Raw genomic sequence first — 13,199 nt, 5'->3', positions numbered from 1 at the left:
GGACTGGGAACAGGGAGAAACAGCTAGGCTTGGCTCCAGGCTGGCAAAAAAGTGAAGAAACGTATTTCCCAAAATGTCCAAATATTACTTTTAATATTGTGTCAGTACTGTACATTTTTTAATCTTCTTATTGTGTACTGAACTTAGAGTTGTCTCTCTTTGGGTCAGCAAAGGTTGTTGCACGTCAAGTCTGAGTTGTTACAGGGGAACGTACTGTAGCATGACAGAAGGAATGCATATAGATAAAACATTTTCAATTATTCCCATCTTGTACATTTTCTGCCTTGCGCACAACTTGTTTGGACGTCAGAAAAATTAACACACCAAGTATGTTTTTATACAGAAATGAAAACTGAATGATTAACTCTGTAAGAGGGTGTTGGAAGTTAATATCAGAAAAGACAGAGTACTGGCCTTTATTCTTCAGGTCTGTTTGTTCCAGGCTTACCTCTGTGTTCTCTGGGCATCATGAAAGACGCTTGGGATCGACTGCGGCAGTGTATCAGCCCATCCACCAGTATGTCCCACTATGGCAACAACACGTTGCCTATTCTTAACCAGGTGTTCCACTTTGTCTGTGGAAGCCTGATCCACGTGCCATCCCCCTCATCAACATTGCCGGGTGGACAGACTTGTAGTCAAGCAGATCCGAAGGCCATTACTTTTGCTATACTCCAGCAGCAACAGAGGGCTGAGGTAATAAGATGTTTCTCTTTTACGCAATATTAAAAGCACACCGTTAATTATTACAGCTGAAGAATTAGAGTACCCTATAACACCTATCTGTTCTTTCATTGGTTTCATCATGTTTTAAGTCTGTAATGGCTGTCTTCAGTGACTGCATTTAATAGGTCTGAACTAATTACTAACTTTTCCCTTTGTTGTGATCAGCTGCGTCTGGAGGCCTTGTGTCAGATGTCATTCTTCCTGTCTAAGATGGAGGAAAAGAGCAGCGGGTTCACAGTCTCCCCTCAGTTTCCTGCATTGTTGCAGTCCGTGCAGCTTCAGTTCCTCTCAGGATGCTTTGCTTTGGGAACACAAATAATTGGCTGTCACTCTGGAGCTGATTATGAGATGCAGCATTACATGGTACATCTTGTAATCATGCTATGACAATGTTTGTAGATGTTTATGAAAGCTGTTAAAGACATAATGAATGAATATTTAATTCAAGCCAGATTGGGAGAGGAGAATCTCTGAATATTGTATTCATTTGGTATGTTTGTTCTACATTACCATTTTGTTGTATAAATTACCCTCCAATCACTTTTATCTTAATCCAGTCTGGTACGCATTCAGCTTCTCCGGATACGCAAAGAGAGCTACAATCCGCAGCCCACATGTTCTACCAGCAGGTAGTGCGTGTCCTCAAACAGAGGGTCCTGTTGGAAAGAGAACATCCAGGTTTGTTCATTATTGTTTCACATGTCTTTAACAAAGTATGCTTTCATTTGCACTGCCTTGTACAACTCCCTGTTGCAGCAGTTTTTATTTTATTTTGCATGATGTCTCTATCATACCCAGGTTCCTGCCAGCACCTTCTCCTAGCTACAATGTTTGCATTGAATTTCTGCTACCAACCAGTGGACCTGGTGCTGGTCATCAAATGTGGCATCCTGGAAATCCTTTCCATGCTGACCAACAACAGCTGTGCACTGATGAACCAGGGTTGGTTTGCAGCCCCCAAGTCTGGATCCATGCTGCTAAGTGGGGCTGTTAGACTAGCTTGTGCCCGCCTGCTTCAGATATTGACTGTGGCTGCAAGGTGAGAATGAAGAGACTCTAAACAGCTGCAACGAAGTGTGCATTACTTCTTCTACTATTACTTTGATTAATTGAAAACTGAAAATACACTTTAGTGTTTACATTTGCATAACAAATTGCCCTGTGCTCTCAGCTCCTGTGAGGATTTGCTGCCTATGGATGTATCCCATGCTCTGATGGAAGTGATGTGTGAGCAGCTACAAAATATCCTGTACACTTTCCACCAACAGCAGACAGCAGAGAGAGGAACAGCTGAGAGAACAGATCTGGACTCCAGCAGCAAGAGCGCAAATCAAATTGGTGTTGCATATTTAACTATTAAACTTCACAGAAGTATTTTTTTACAGAGAGCACATTGAAATATGTTCTTTTTAAGGACAGATGTTGCTTTTGTAAGTCCTTTTTTTTAATAGCCCTTCTGTTTTTGAGTGTAGTTTTCCTTTTGTTTTTGTTGTTTTAGGAGTGGAAAGCAGCAAAGTGGTTGAATCTCAGCTTGCAGATTTCTTGGTGTTTCTGAGGCGTGTCCTGTCATTAAGAGTAATGAAAAGATTTTCTACTTTTGTCAAATGGATTGATCCACTCATGACAATTATTTCACACAAGTGCTCTTCAGGTAAGACAATTTTTTACATTTTAAACGGCATTGATATTGGTTACAGTATAGAAAAGTTTACTTTAGTTCTTTTAATTCCCTGTTCCCCTCTACCGTCCTCTTTTAGGATCCCCGTGCTTCCAGAACCTTCGCACTAAGCTTTTGGCCTTCCATGTTTTAGAAAGACTGTTACCTGCTTGTTCTGAACCTGTTCAAATTCAACAGGTATGATGTAAAATTGCAAATGCAACATGCAAGTGAAGATATTTATGCATTCAACATTTGAGTTTGAAACTGTGAATGTGATAATGAAGGTGTTATCCATTACATTTATTCCTCTTTTCTGTTTTCCCGTAGATTGTAAAACAACTCTTTCAGCTCATGTCTGTTTATATGTGGAAGGAACCACTGGCGGAGAAGAACCACGAGGAGATGGCTGAAAAAGAAAAGGGGGTAATACAGCAGTACTACATAGATATGGAAAAGGCTTCTAGATTCCCTGATATGAACTGCTCTCAGTTAGTTCATAAGACTTTTTTTCAATAATAATACTATGTACTTTGAACACTTGTGTACTTCTCACTATACTATACCTCTTGCTATGTAATACTGCTATAAAAGCAGTATAATTTCAGTGTGTTGTTATGCAAAACAAATTGTCCTTGCAGTTCTATGGCATGTCTTGCCTAATGATGTGTTTACTCACATTGTAGCTACTGATCTGCTCTCTCAAAAACAAAATGAGGCAAAAATTGATTAGTTACCTAATGTACATAAAGAATAGGGCAGTCATTCTCCTTTTTTCATACAGTATATTTTTGAAGGTTTGTGCTATTGCAACTCTAAACTTGAGTAAAAGTTTCACAAAATGCTCCACTGCAAACCGTTTAAATTAAGTTGTGTGTTGTTATTAAGTCATCCTGTTTTCTTAATTTTAAGAAATTATTGCATGTCCCATTTTAAGGTATAAATAAATTGCTAGCCTTAGCGTTTTGTTCCCTACATTAAAAAAAAACCCTGTCTCAGTTTATACACAATTCGATCAAAATGTTTCCAAATAATCAGCCTATCATAACCCTCATAACAATATCAGAAAAGGTGTTGATGTTATCTTTTGACAATTGTGAATGAATGCAGTAATCCAAGACTCAGACAATGCTGTGTTTCAAAAGTGAAAATCACTCCTGGCAGTAATGAAATTGAAAACAGCAGGGCTTCTTGATAGAACAGATGGGCCTGTTCTCCATGGTGGGGGTGGAATGAGAGGTGGGAGAACAGGAAAATAACAACACATTTTTATTTTAATTTAATGTTCTCTGTATTTTATAGTTAATAATTATAAGTGTCATATCATTTAAATCATGTCGTTGTATGACTTTATGTTTCTATTTTCTTTACATTTATCCACTGCTATTACACATTGCAACATGTATGTATTTATTAATTTACTGTATTTATTCAGTTGATGAACATTGCTGGTAAACTGTGCTCTCCCCCCCCCCCATCCCCAAAATCATGCTTTGCAGAACCCTGGCAGCTATGATGAATGTATTCCCATTGGAGATTTTTCCTTTGACCCACACAAGATAATCTGCTGTTCTTTGGAGAGTGGGAACATCCTATCCCATGGCTCAGGAGGGAAAGGTTACGGCCTGGCAACCACAGCCATCACATCTGGCTGTTTTATTTGGAAGGTAGGGACTGGTAGTTACATAAAGAAAAAAAACTAACTAAATATTTCCCAAATTTTACCACTGAAATGTGTTGAGAGAACATGTTTAACAAACTGACCAAAACGTCTCTCCTCAGTTCTACATTACCAAAGAGAATAGAGGCAATGAGGGCACATGTATTGGCGTGTCACGCTGGCCAGTCAGAGATCATAACCACCACACCACCAGTGACATGTGGCTGTATCGTGCCTATAGTGGCAACCTGTACCATGGGGGGGAACTGGTCCGCACACTTCCTTCATTTACCCAGGGTGACACCATCACCTGCATCCTGGACATGGAGGCTCACACCATATCATTTGCTAAGAATGAAAAGGTTTGACCAAATGTTCACAGTCAGTATTCAGGGCTTTAATTCTTATTGCCTGTTGTGTTTTTCTGCAATCTCTGCGTGTTTGTGTTTTTCTGCTAGGAGCCAAAGTTGGCATTTGAAGGCGTGGTAGCCTCTGAACTGTACCCCTGTGTGTTGTTCTACAGCAGTAATCCTGGAGAGAAGGTACTTGATATAATGTACATACTGTACTATAGGCACTTACTTCCCATCTTTGAATCATGTGTAGGTATTGGTGTATTTTTGCCACTAAACATTTTAGTTAAGTTAAAGACCAGGAGAACTACTAGCTACCCGTACAGTGAAATGACTGCAGAGTGAATGCGTAAAGCAAGTGAAGATGAGTTTTCTTGGCTATTCCAGGAAATGTCTTGAAATTTCACATACATTTTATTTCAGGTGCATTTTGTAGTGCAACAAAATGGTGCCTCTGTATTTCTCACAGGTGGCACTGCGTGACCTCCAGATGCGAGGCATGCCCAGTAATCTACTTCCCGGGGAGCCTCTCTGCAGTCCTCGGACCACGGTGCTGCTGGAGTCAACAGTGCAGCTTCTCCGTCGGCTCCATCGATGTGAACAATGGGCCTCGCACATCAACCACTACATCCACACCCACCTGGAGCTCATTGGGCCCCTGCTGAAAGAGGATGACTTAGGAAGCTTCAATCCAGGTCAGACACGGCATGTTTAGCCTGCAATTTTGTTAATAGACCTTGCTTTAGTTTAATTTTATAAACTTTGCTAGCACAGGAAACCTTTATATCTTCAACTATTTTCAAAAAAGGTAAAAATAATAATGGCACTTACTAGTTTCTGAATGTTTATTTTACAAACAACAATCATACCCTAGACATGCACTGCTGCATTATTTCTTAGATAGTGATAGTGGACAGATGACAGGAAACGAGGGAAAGAGAGATGCAACAAAGATCCCCAACCAGATTCAAACTAAGGAAGTTGCGACTCATTGTCTTAACTCCTTAGGGCTTTCTTTTCAATTTGCACCCTTATTGTTCAGATGTCCTTGTCCCAGGAGAGAGCCGATACCTGACCTGCTAGGTACTCCGTATAGGTATTCTGATCCTGCTAATGCTAAATTAAGAGTCGCTGGCCATTCTGGCAGTTTACACTTTGATTCTTCGGGTTACTCTGTTGTGCAGCCACCCTCATTGTTTACCTAAATTCACCAGGCTTGAATGAACTTCCTTGAAAGTCAGGTTTGTGTAATACTACTCCGTAAGATTTTGACAGGCCTCTCCATCACAATAGAAACACTATACTCCCTGAGGTCAGTTTAATTCTCTCAGCTTCACATTATCTTTTAATTATGTGAAACTAAAATGAAATAAGCGATCCCTGTCAATCACAAATTGGCTACAGTGGACCAAGCAATGGCAACAGCTGGATGAAAACCAGCGGTGTTTGATTTGTTATATCTTCGGCTTGAGCATCTGACCGCTGTAGAGTATCCAGTATTTGGAAATCAATATTGAAGGCAATGGATGACGTTTATAAAAATGTACCATCCTTATAAAGCATTTTATTCATGCCTATTACGTATTACACTTTGACTTCTTCTCACTGTCTCACATTCTTCTACAGGCTTCAGTCCCACACACTTTGAGAAGGAAGAGAATGAAAGAGACCCAGACGTTGCTGTTGACGACACAGGGGAATTGTTGGCACGTCGTCGGCCTCTGTCAGAGGCCAAGCTAGCTGCTCTTTGCACCGAAGTGTGGCCGGTACTGGCCCTGATTGGAGGAGTGGACAGTGGTCTCCGTGCTGGAGGTCTGTGCCTGCACAAGCCCAGTGGGCGCAGGGCCATTCTGCTGGGAGTCCTGAAAGAAGGAAGCTCCCTGGCCAAGCTTCAGTGGGAGGAGGCAGACCTCTCTGTCAGGTATTACAAATATATACAGTATATATTCATATGCCAACTTATTTATGATATGATATGTCTTTGCATATGTTTCTTAAACGATGATTCTCATTAACTTCCATTAAACAATTCTTATAATTTTCTTGTCTTGGTCCTTTCAGCATGTTTATTACTCTGTATAATTCTTTTCTGTTAGTCTTTATTTTTCCTCCTCTGCAATCTGTCTAACATCTTTATTTTCGTCATTTACCCCCCTGATCTTACTTTCTTCTTGCTTTTTCCTCTTCATTCTTAAATCCATTAACCCCCTGTTGAATCCGTCCTGGTGTCACTCCATGCTGTATCTGTGGGTTCCTCCCATCCTTTCCAATAACTAAGCTCCATGAATTCTTGGTCACCCAGCGACACGCCGATCATCTCATTGGAGCCCTGTGACATATCCTGCTGCGATGTCACCCCACTCGGAGGCCTCAAACCCACGGTGTTGTTAGACCTGATTTATTTGATGGGGCTGCTGGAGGAGCAGGGATGGCTGGGGGCTCATCCAGCCTTAAACCCTAAAAGCAAAAACTCAGAGGAGAACATTGAAGAGAGTGAGATGGTCGAGCCAGACCCCTTCCCATCACCGTCCTCAACCAAAGATGCCACAAAGATCGGTGACCATCATGAGTTGACCTGTCTACCCCAACCTCCCCAGACATCCCAAACCTCCAAAGTGGACGCTTTTGCACATGAACTGAGAGCAGTTAGGGTTTCATACCTTCTTATTGGAGCTTTGAAATCCCTGACTGTCATTTTTAGTTGTGAGAAGCTATCAGATTTGCTCTTAGTGCCTAAACATGACCCTCCCAACTCCTCAATTAGTCCCATTTCCAGCCCGAACCCTGACCAGGCAAAGGCGAGCAGCAAACAGTGGGATGAGAGTGCTGAGCTGAGATCGGTGCTGCAGTATGTGGTGCAGAGCATGGTGAAGTGGGCAGTCAGGCCTTGCCCCATCAAACAGGGCGTGTCTCTTGTAGACCTGGAAAGGGCTCAGATCATGATCTACAAAGGTGCCCTTAGCAGACTGCAGGAAGACAAAGAACACAAAGGTATCTAGATTTATGGATAAGATTGCAGATATTTTGGTAGTTATTTTAGTTTGTTAAACTGATGCAGAGCTGTAGGGTTGAAACTTGGACTTTTGTCAGGCTTAAATTACAAAGATGAGGACTAAGGACCTGACTTGGACTTCTAACATTGACATGTAGGTATTGCTTAGCCACACAGCATGATTATTTAATTATTTGGCCTTTGCAGTGAAAGGATTTATATAGTATTAGGGCTGCAACTAACGATCTGTTGATCATTTTCTCGATTGTTTGGTCTACAAAACATCTTAAATGATAATAAATGCCCACCACTATTTCCCAGAGCCTAAGGTGACGACTTCAACTATCTTGTTTTGTCTGACCAACAGCAGACAACCCAAAGCTATTCGGTATACAATAATTTTAAGACAGGCAAAAGCTTCAATGCATTAAAGAAGCTGGAACAATCAATTGTCAGATTAGCCCATTTGCTTTCTGTTGATCGACTAATCTTTTCAGCTCTAGTTTGTATGTAAAAAACACTATTAACAGCTTTAAAATGAAAATGTTGAAATGATACGACACGGTAATAATCAACATTCAGACCTGAAAGACTTGCATCTTGACTTGCAATTTGCTTATGAAGACTTGTGACCGGACTTGTCCTGAAAGACTAGGGAGTTGGACTGACAGATTTAAAAACTAAATAAAAAGCATAGTATAGTAATAAGTACTGAGTGTGATCTGACCTTCCGCTCCTCTTTGTCCTTGCAGAATCTGGCCACACTCAGCCCATTTCTAAGTCCTCCAGCTCCGTGTCCTTGTACAGCGCGGGTTCAGAAGGCACTGCCATCTTTGGCCAATCAAGCAGAGCCTCTGCCTCATCCTCTAACACTGACTTGGCATCCTCTCTGCCAACACACCTGCAGGCGGATGGCCTTGATAATTTTAACCCTTTCTTTCCAATCAGCCTCCTCCAGTGAGTATAGAATGGGTTAATCGTGAATGATTTTCATTTGATTTAACTGTTGGTTGAGTAATTCATACTAAACATGTTGAATGGACACAAACACAATAAGTTATAGTTATATAAGTTATCTTCAACCCTCCTGTTGTTACTGATTGCTACAGACCTGTATCTTTTGGCAGCAGCAGCTTTTCTGAAGTCCAGGGAATGGGTGAGTTAGGATGATAATGACAAAAAGAGAGTGAGGTTTTTGCCTGCACTGTCTGTAACCTCAGCTGCAGTTCTGCCTGCTTGTTCTTCTCCTAACCCAGCCAGCTGACCATAGTGTCAGTGTTATCCCTGCTTTAACGAGGCAAACAAACAGCCGCAGTGCTGTATAATCAAACAGAAAATCAAATCAAAGCCCTCCAGCGAGGAGGGTTTTGACAAGACTAGTACTGCACAGTACTCACAGTAAAAATCCCTTACTGTACCTGCTTCTCTGAATGCGAGTCGATACAACAAATACTGGGCTTGAGTATAATGTTGAGATTCAAATAATTGACATATAAGGATACATGCCTGGTTTATTGTAATGTTTAGGCGTCTCCAAATGTAAAAACAGGTTAAATAACACTCCCCTTATTCCTTCAGATACGTTATATCTCAAATCTTTGGTCAGGACTGAACACTGGCAGTAAAGCACCACTTGCACTGTGTTATTATTGTATATACTTTATCTTTACTCCCTCCAGGCACATGGTCTTAACTCGGTTCCCCACGCTTACCGGCCTGGTTAGCGCTCCCCCCGTGCTGCACCCTTGCTTCAGCCTGGCCAGCTCTGCTTCTTGTGATGCCTTCACAGAGCAGCAGACTAGCTTCATGGAACCAGGTCCCTGCAGCACACAGGCCAGAAGCAGCCTGGGTAAGAACAAGCGCAGAGACGTTAATGGGGGAAAAGCTGTCGGACATCAATACATAGACAAGAAAAAAAAAATGTCTCTCCTAATTTAAAATTAGTGACAGACGACATCCTGTGTTAAAGAGAATAGCTCTGCTAATCGTTGCAGTCCTGCAGGTCAGTTAATTTTTAAACAAACTTTTTCCCCATGCTGGCTTCATATTCAAACATGCTACTAATATAATTTGAATCTTAAGTTAAGTTATAGTAAAAGGAGTGGATTTATGATTACTCAGTGGAAACTCTCTTGCATGGTCTTATATGTTCAGCTATTTGTCTCAAAACAGCACGTGTTTTGCTTTGCAATTGGACAGATATGATATTTAAACAAGTCAAATGCATGCATGACACAGTTTGTCCTCCCACTTGCTTGAATGGCACCATTTTTTTCATCATCATTTATGTTGGTGTTATTTTATTTTGTGCTTTTTGTGGTCTGTAAACTAATAAAGCAAAGCAAAAACTGGGGGAATACAACAAAATGTGAAAATAATTTATTATTTTGACAAATTTACAGTCTACACGTATGAACATTTATAAATGGAGCTGTGGGCTTGTTTTTGTTTTCTGTTTTTTGTGTACTTTTTCTTTTCTCCTCAACCACCAGAACGGACACAAATGTTTGTCACCAGTCGGTTGCTAGAAATGGGATTCTCTATGAGACATATCTACTGGGCCATGGAGGCAGCAGGTACTGCTTTGTGGAGTGTCTAATATCACTAAATCCTTTGCTTCCTCGGCTTTCTATTTTAAACTGTCCTTCACTGTGGGCTGCAGCCTTTTTCTAGTATTTGGCATACAGAAAAGTGCAGTTTTTGAATTAAAAAATTGCATTTCTAAGATAGGAGAATTATTAGTTTAAGGATTAACATGATGCTGTTACTCATGGTGGAAATCATTTGAGGCGTTCTTGTTATTTTGTTGTTTTAATGCAAAAGTAACAAGCACAATTGTCATATACGGTATATTATGATTAGTACATGTAGGGTTTTCAAAGAGCACTAAACAATCTGTACCTCAGCGACTGTACCTCCCGGAGCAATGTAATTTGATGGATAGTTTTCAGATTTTACTCACTTCTCATGGTAAAAAGGAACAAATGCAAATCCAATTTTTACTAAAATGTTGCAGAATATATGTGCTTCTAGGACTACAATTTCACTACATGGTAAAGGTGAAAAAATTCAGATTTTTTGCTCACGCATGTAGCAGTATTATGTGTTAAAATACATCGTAATGTTTTCAGCATCACCCATTTTAATCACAAACTCCCCACATTGTTAAAATTGTGGGCCTTCCCTCACATTTTTTTTTTTTTTTTTTACAAATGTTACACACTAACCCGTGTCACACACTCTGTATCATCAGAGCATATGTGCCAGTCTGACCTCAGATAGTACACAGAAGCGTGACCAATCTGGTGGTGATGTCCAACACGAATTAGAAATGCAACATTCCATGATCCATCTTTTGTTTTTGAACTCAGTTCAACTTCCATGTGGTCCCTCCCAGATGTAGCAGGTCACTTGGACTCTCAAACCATCGAGGTGTTGGCCAGCTGGATGCTGGAGCACCCCCTGACAGAGGAGCAGCAGGCAGCTGACTCAGCTAGACCCGAGGGTGCTCCTGACACCCCGTCGTCAGATGGGCCAGAGACAGTGCAATGTCCTGAGCGCTCCACCAGTCAACCCAATGAAAGGTCAGGGATTTGAATAACATACATACAGAATTTTTTTTTTTAATTGGTACTGGCATGATAGTATTATCATTGTTATATATACAACCCGTACAATGATGGACTGTATGTTGTTTTGTTTATAGTCTGTTGCCTGGGCTTGACTGGATAGAGAGGGAGAACTTCTTGGATGTCCACCTCACTAGGAACAGACCTCCCCCAGCACGGCGGCGACGCTCAGGCCCAAGTCAAAGGACCTCTTTCCGAAGGGCAGGTCAGAGTCACTGCTTTGAACCAGAAATAAGATGTGCTCATCAAAGCTCATGTGTTAGTAAAAGCAGACATTGTTAAAACAAAAACAAAAAGAAGAAGGAAAAAAAACATAAATGTTTACATGCTGGTTTTAAGCTTCCATTACCTGATTAAAATATTGTGATCAACCTGTGCTGTGACTCTGAATAAAAACCTTACTACAAATTTTATTCATTTTCATTTGAAGCAAACACCATCTTTTCAGACTTGCCATCACCCAACCCCGTCCCGCAGCTGTACCAGCAGCACACATCGGTCAGCGATTGGCCAGAGCAGGTGGAGTTTCATCCCTTCTCTGCTGAGGAGTCAGAGTTGGGCTACATGGATGACCCATACAATGAAGAAACTTATGAGGACCTGCTCACCCCTTCATTCTTCAGCTTGGAGAGAGACACGCTCCAGATAGTGGAGGTGACCCATACACACACTGTCACCAAGGCTGCATGACATAAACAAAACAAAAATGCAATTTGTGATTACTTTGAATATGCAAGTCATGGTTCGAAATACAAAACAACAAAGACACACTGTGTTGCTTGTGGGCCTGATGTTGCCTTTTTGTTTAATGGCTTGTTTGAAACATAAATGTACGCCTGTTCTTTTCTCTCATTTGGCCTCATTCACCAACCGTTCTTACGAAGAAATGTGTTCTTAAACCCTTCTTAGGAACTTTTTACGAAGATTCTGGCATTCACTAATGTTTTCTTAACTTGGATTTGTTCTTAGCTAAGAACAAAATCTACGAACTCTGAAAAGCACTCTTAAGCACATTTGAGTGATGACAATTTGCTCCAAATGATTGGTTACTGCATTTTATTTAATTCTACAGTCGTTTACAATGATAGTATTGTACTGTAATGTATTTCTGATCATTTGTTGAAAAATAAATCATATTATGCAAAAAAACACTAACACTGCAATTTACATCAGCAGTTAAACTGATTAAATCCTGCTTTATTTGGTGATTGGTCGCTATTTATATTGCCAAAATGCAGTGGTAGAATGTAACAAAGTACAAATTCTTCGTAACTGTACTTAAGTACATTTTTCACGTATCTGTACTTTACTTAAGTAGACTCAATAGTGCATAGCCTGCTTTTGACTTTTACTTTGTTACATTTTGCAGCAATTATCTATACTTTCTACTCCACTACATTTCTACAATGTTCCGTTACATTTTCTGATCAGTTTCCCCCCTGCCAAAACGTCTTCCTGACCGTCACACGTTTGTCTCACCAGTGAAGTTTTGTTGCCGTAGATACTGTATATATGGGGCACCGCCGATTCAAGCCGGCTCCGGTGCTCCAGAGCCCAGGCACAGCGCCGCTGACCCTCGGTAATACAGCCTCCGGTAAAAGTGAAAATGAAAATGTTTGTTTTTTATTATTCCCGTTTTTAAATCATAGTTGCTATATCTATTTCTCTCCAACACGTCGCGCGCTACCTCCAACAGGCGCGTAGCACGCGCGCGTTCATATCTTATTTATTTGGCTGGACCTCTTCACATCTCCCCATTTGCGCTGCTTCACACACTTTATTTGCTTACTTGCATGGTTAAAGAAAATAAAATACATCCATGATTCTAACAACACATTTCAGTTTTATGCTGGTTAGGATAGGAACTTTTTTTAAAAGCCAGGCCTTGTTTGTGGTAGTGGACACCTTCGACTTTTACTAAAGTAAATATGTCTTTGGTTATTTGTACTTTTATTTAAGTACTGAGATTCAGTACTTCCTCCACCGTGGCTCCGACAATCTCTGAAAACCTGCCTCCCAGGAGGTGCACAGGAAGTGTCATGTCCTTATATGGGAATTTGTGGGGCGTTTTCTTATGCTAATTAGGAACAACTGGCACGCGCTTTCAGTTACGAAGACGTGGGATTCATCAATCCTAAGAACACAGGTGCAAACAAATCTGCTGTTTAAGAACACGTCATGA

General features: G+C 40.8%; 1 protein-coding gene across 12 annotated transcripts in view; it reads left to right on the top strand.

Annotated features, from left to right (window-relative positions):
* Window positions 1-13,199, top strand: part of LOC120545183 (probable E3 ubiquitin-protein ligase HERC1) — a 46,431-nt gene that overhangs the window by 16,816 nt on the left and 16,416 nt on the right. For 5 of the 12 annotated variants that reach the window (XM_039779273.1, XM_039779272.1, XM_039779283.1 and 2 more), the window contains 20 exons: window positions 443-696; window positions 892-1,089; window positions 1,284-1,404; window positions 1,525-1,765; window positions 1,898-2,064; window positions 2,225-2,377; window positions 2,484-2,581; window positions 2,714-2,809; window positions 3,883-4,050; window positions 4,166-4,405; window positions 4,502-4,585; window positions 4,866-5,091; window positions 6,023-6,317; window positions 6,675-7,387; window positions 8,141-8,345; window positions 9,068-9,237; window positions 9,881-9,964; window positions 10,786-10,972; window positions 11,095-11,222; window positions 11,448-11,671. In XM_039779273.1, coding sequence (XP_039635207.1) covers window positions 443-696; window positions 892-1,089; window positions 1,284-1,404; window positions 1,525-1,765; window positions 1,898-2,064; window positions 2,225-2,377; window positions 2,484-2,581; window positions 2,714-2,809; window positions 3,883-4,050; window positions 4,166-4,405; window positions 4,502-4,585; window positions 4,866-5,091; window positions 6,023-6,317; window positions 6,675-7,387; window positions 8,141-8,345; window positions 9,068-9,237; window positions 9,881-9,964; window positions 10,786-10,972; window positions 11,095-11,222; window positions 11,448-11,671 — 4,052 coding nt within the window. Of the gene's footprint in view, window positions 1-442; window positions 697-891; window positions 1,090-1,283; window positions 1,405-1,524; window positions 1,766-1,897; window positions 2,065-2,224; window positions 2,378-2,483; window positions 2,582-2,713; window positions 2,810-3,882; window positions 4,051-4,165; window positions 4,406-4,501; window positions 4,586-4,865; window positions 5,092-6,022; window positions 6,318-6,674; window positions 7,388-8,140; window positions 8,346-8,497; window positions 8,545-9,067; window positions 9,238-9,880; window positions 9,965-10,759; window positions 10,973-11,094; window positions 11,223-11,447; window positions 11,672-13,199 lie in introns of all 12 variants that reach the window. The other 7 variants (XM_039779276.1, XM_039779275.1, XM_039779281.1 and 4 more) reach the window with 7 other exon arrangements.

This window comes from Perca fluviatilis, chromosome 17 (genome assembly GCF_010015445.1).
Source record: "Perca fluviatilis chromosome 17, GENO_Pfluv_1.0, whole genome shotgun sequence".
In the NCBI taxonomy this organism is placed as follows: domain Eukaryota; kingdom Metazoa; phylum Chordata; class Actinopteri; order Perciformes; family Percidae; genus Perca; species Perca fluviatilis.
This window is presented reverse-complemented; position numbering and strand designations above follow the sequence as displayed.